General features: G+C 63.2%; 1 protein-coding gene across 1 annotated transcript in view; it reads left to right on the plus strand.

Moving 5' to 3' along the window:
* The window catches only part of ABR (active BCR-related), a 183,406-nt gene that overhangs the window by 83,339 nt on the left and 98,864 nt on the right, over positions 1-1,203 (plus strand). Inside the window, exon 2 of the mRNA XM_015566804.1 lies at positions 35-222. Within this exon, the coding sequence (XP_015422290.1) occupies positions 35-222 (188 nt within the window). The remainder of the gene's footprint in view (positions 1-34; positions 223-1,203) is intronic.

Raw genomic sequence — 1,203 nt, forward strand, 5'->3', positions numbered from 1 at the left:
GACTCTCAGTGGCCTTTCTTGTTCCTTGTCTCAGACTTCAGCTACGGGGCAGACGACTACGACGCAGAGGGGAATGAGGAGCAGAAGGGGCCCCCGGAGGGCTCGGAGACCATGCCGTACATCGACGAGTCGCCCACCAAGTCGCCCCAGCTCAGCGCCCGCAGCCAGGGCGGCGGCGGGGACAGCATCTCCCCCACCCCACCTGAGGGGCAGGCACCTGGGGTAGGTACACCTGCTTTTCCTTCTGGCTTTGGGAAGAGAGGGCTGTGGGGAGTGGGGAGTCAGGCACGGGTGTCCTGGGCCAGGGTCTGCTTGGGATGCGGCGGGGGACATTCGGCACTGGCTGTCTTCGGTGCCCTCGCCATCTCTTTCCAGTCCTGGATGCCGCTCAGTTTAGGCTCCCCTCCCACAGCACCTGCTGCTCTCCCTGCCGCCTCTACCAGCCATCTGCTCCCCTGCCTGCTGGACACCCTCACCTCTTCCAGCCTCTCCTCCGGCGCCTCTAGCGGGACGGGGCCGTGGGCGGGCACGGGCTTTCTCTCAGGGCCGGGGCTGGACAGCGGCTGCATGTGTGACCTGCCGGCTGTAAATGGGCAAACGCCAGCTCAGCAGACCAAGGCGGGGGGTGGGGGGTGGAGTGAGCTGCTGCAGGAGCATTTGCTGAGGTCCACGGGCCCAACAGCCCTCTGGAAGGGAACGAACGAGCCCTCATGGTGTCCACCTCAGCTCTTGCTGACTGACGGGAGCTCTGTTCCGAAGCGAAGCATGCACAAGGAATATTAAGTCTGTGCTCCGAGACAGACCCTGGGGGCACAGAAATGCGTGGAGGTTTGCAATCCTTGTAATCAGTGCTGTTCCTGGCCGCAGGCACTGGCTCTCTCTGGGCCCAGCTTGTGCGCCTGCGTCTGAGACACATGAGCAAACGAGACAGAAATTCCTGGGGGCTGGTATTCGGAAGTTGGGGAGAATCAAATCCGCTCCTCCATTTGGGGGGCACTTGGAGTGCCTGGTCCTGCTGCGGAGAGGGCTTGCTCAGCTGTGTTTGGTGGGGGGGGTCCCCTTTCTTCCCTCTAATGCCCTCAAGGAACAGTCGCTGAGATGCTGTGAGATACTTGTTCCCCTCCTACAGAGCCCATCACCCCTCACCCCACCCTGAAGCCAGCCAGGGAGGGCTACCTGGACTCTACCCCCCCCCCCCCCCCC

The sequence above is a fragment of the Myotis davidii genome, unplaced genomic scaffold (genome assembly GCF_000327345.1).
Source record: "Myotis davidii unplaced genomic scaffold, ASM32734v1 scaffold363, whole genome shotgun sequence".
In the NCBI taxonomy this organism is placed as follows: Eukaryota; Metazoa; Chordata; class Mammalia; order Chiroptera; family Vespertilionidae; genus Myotis; species Myotis davidii.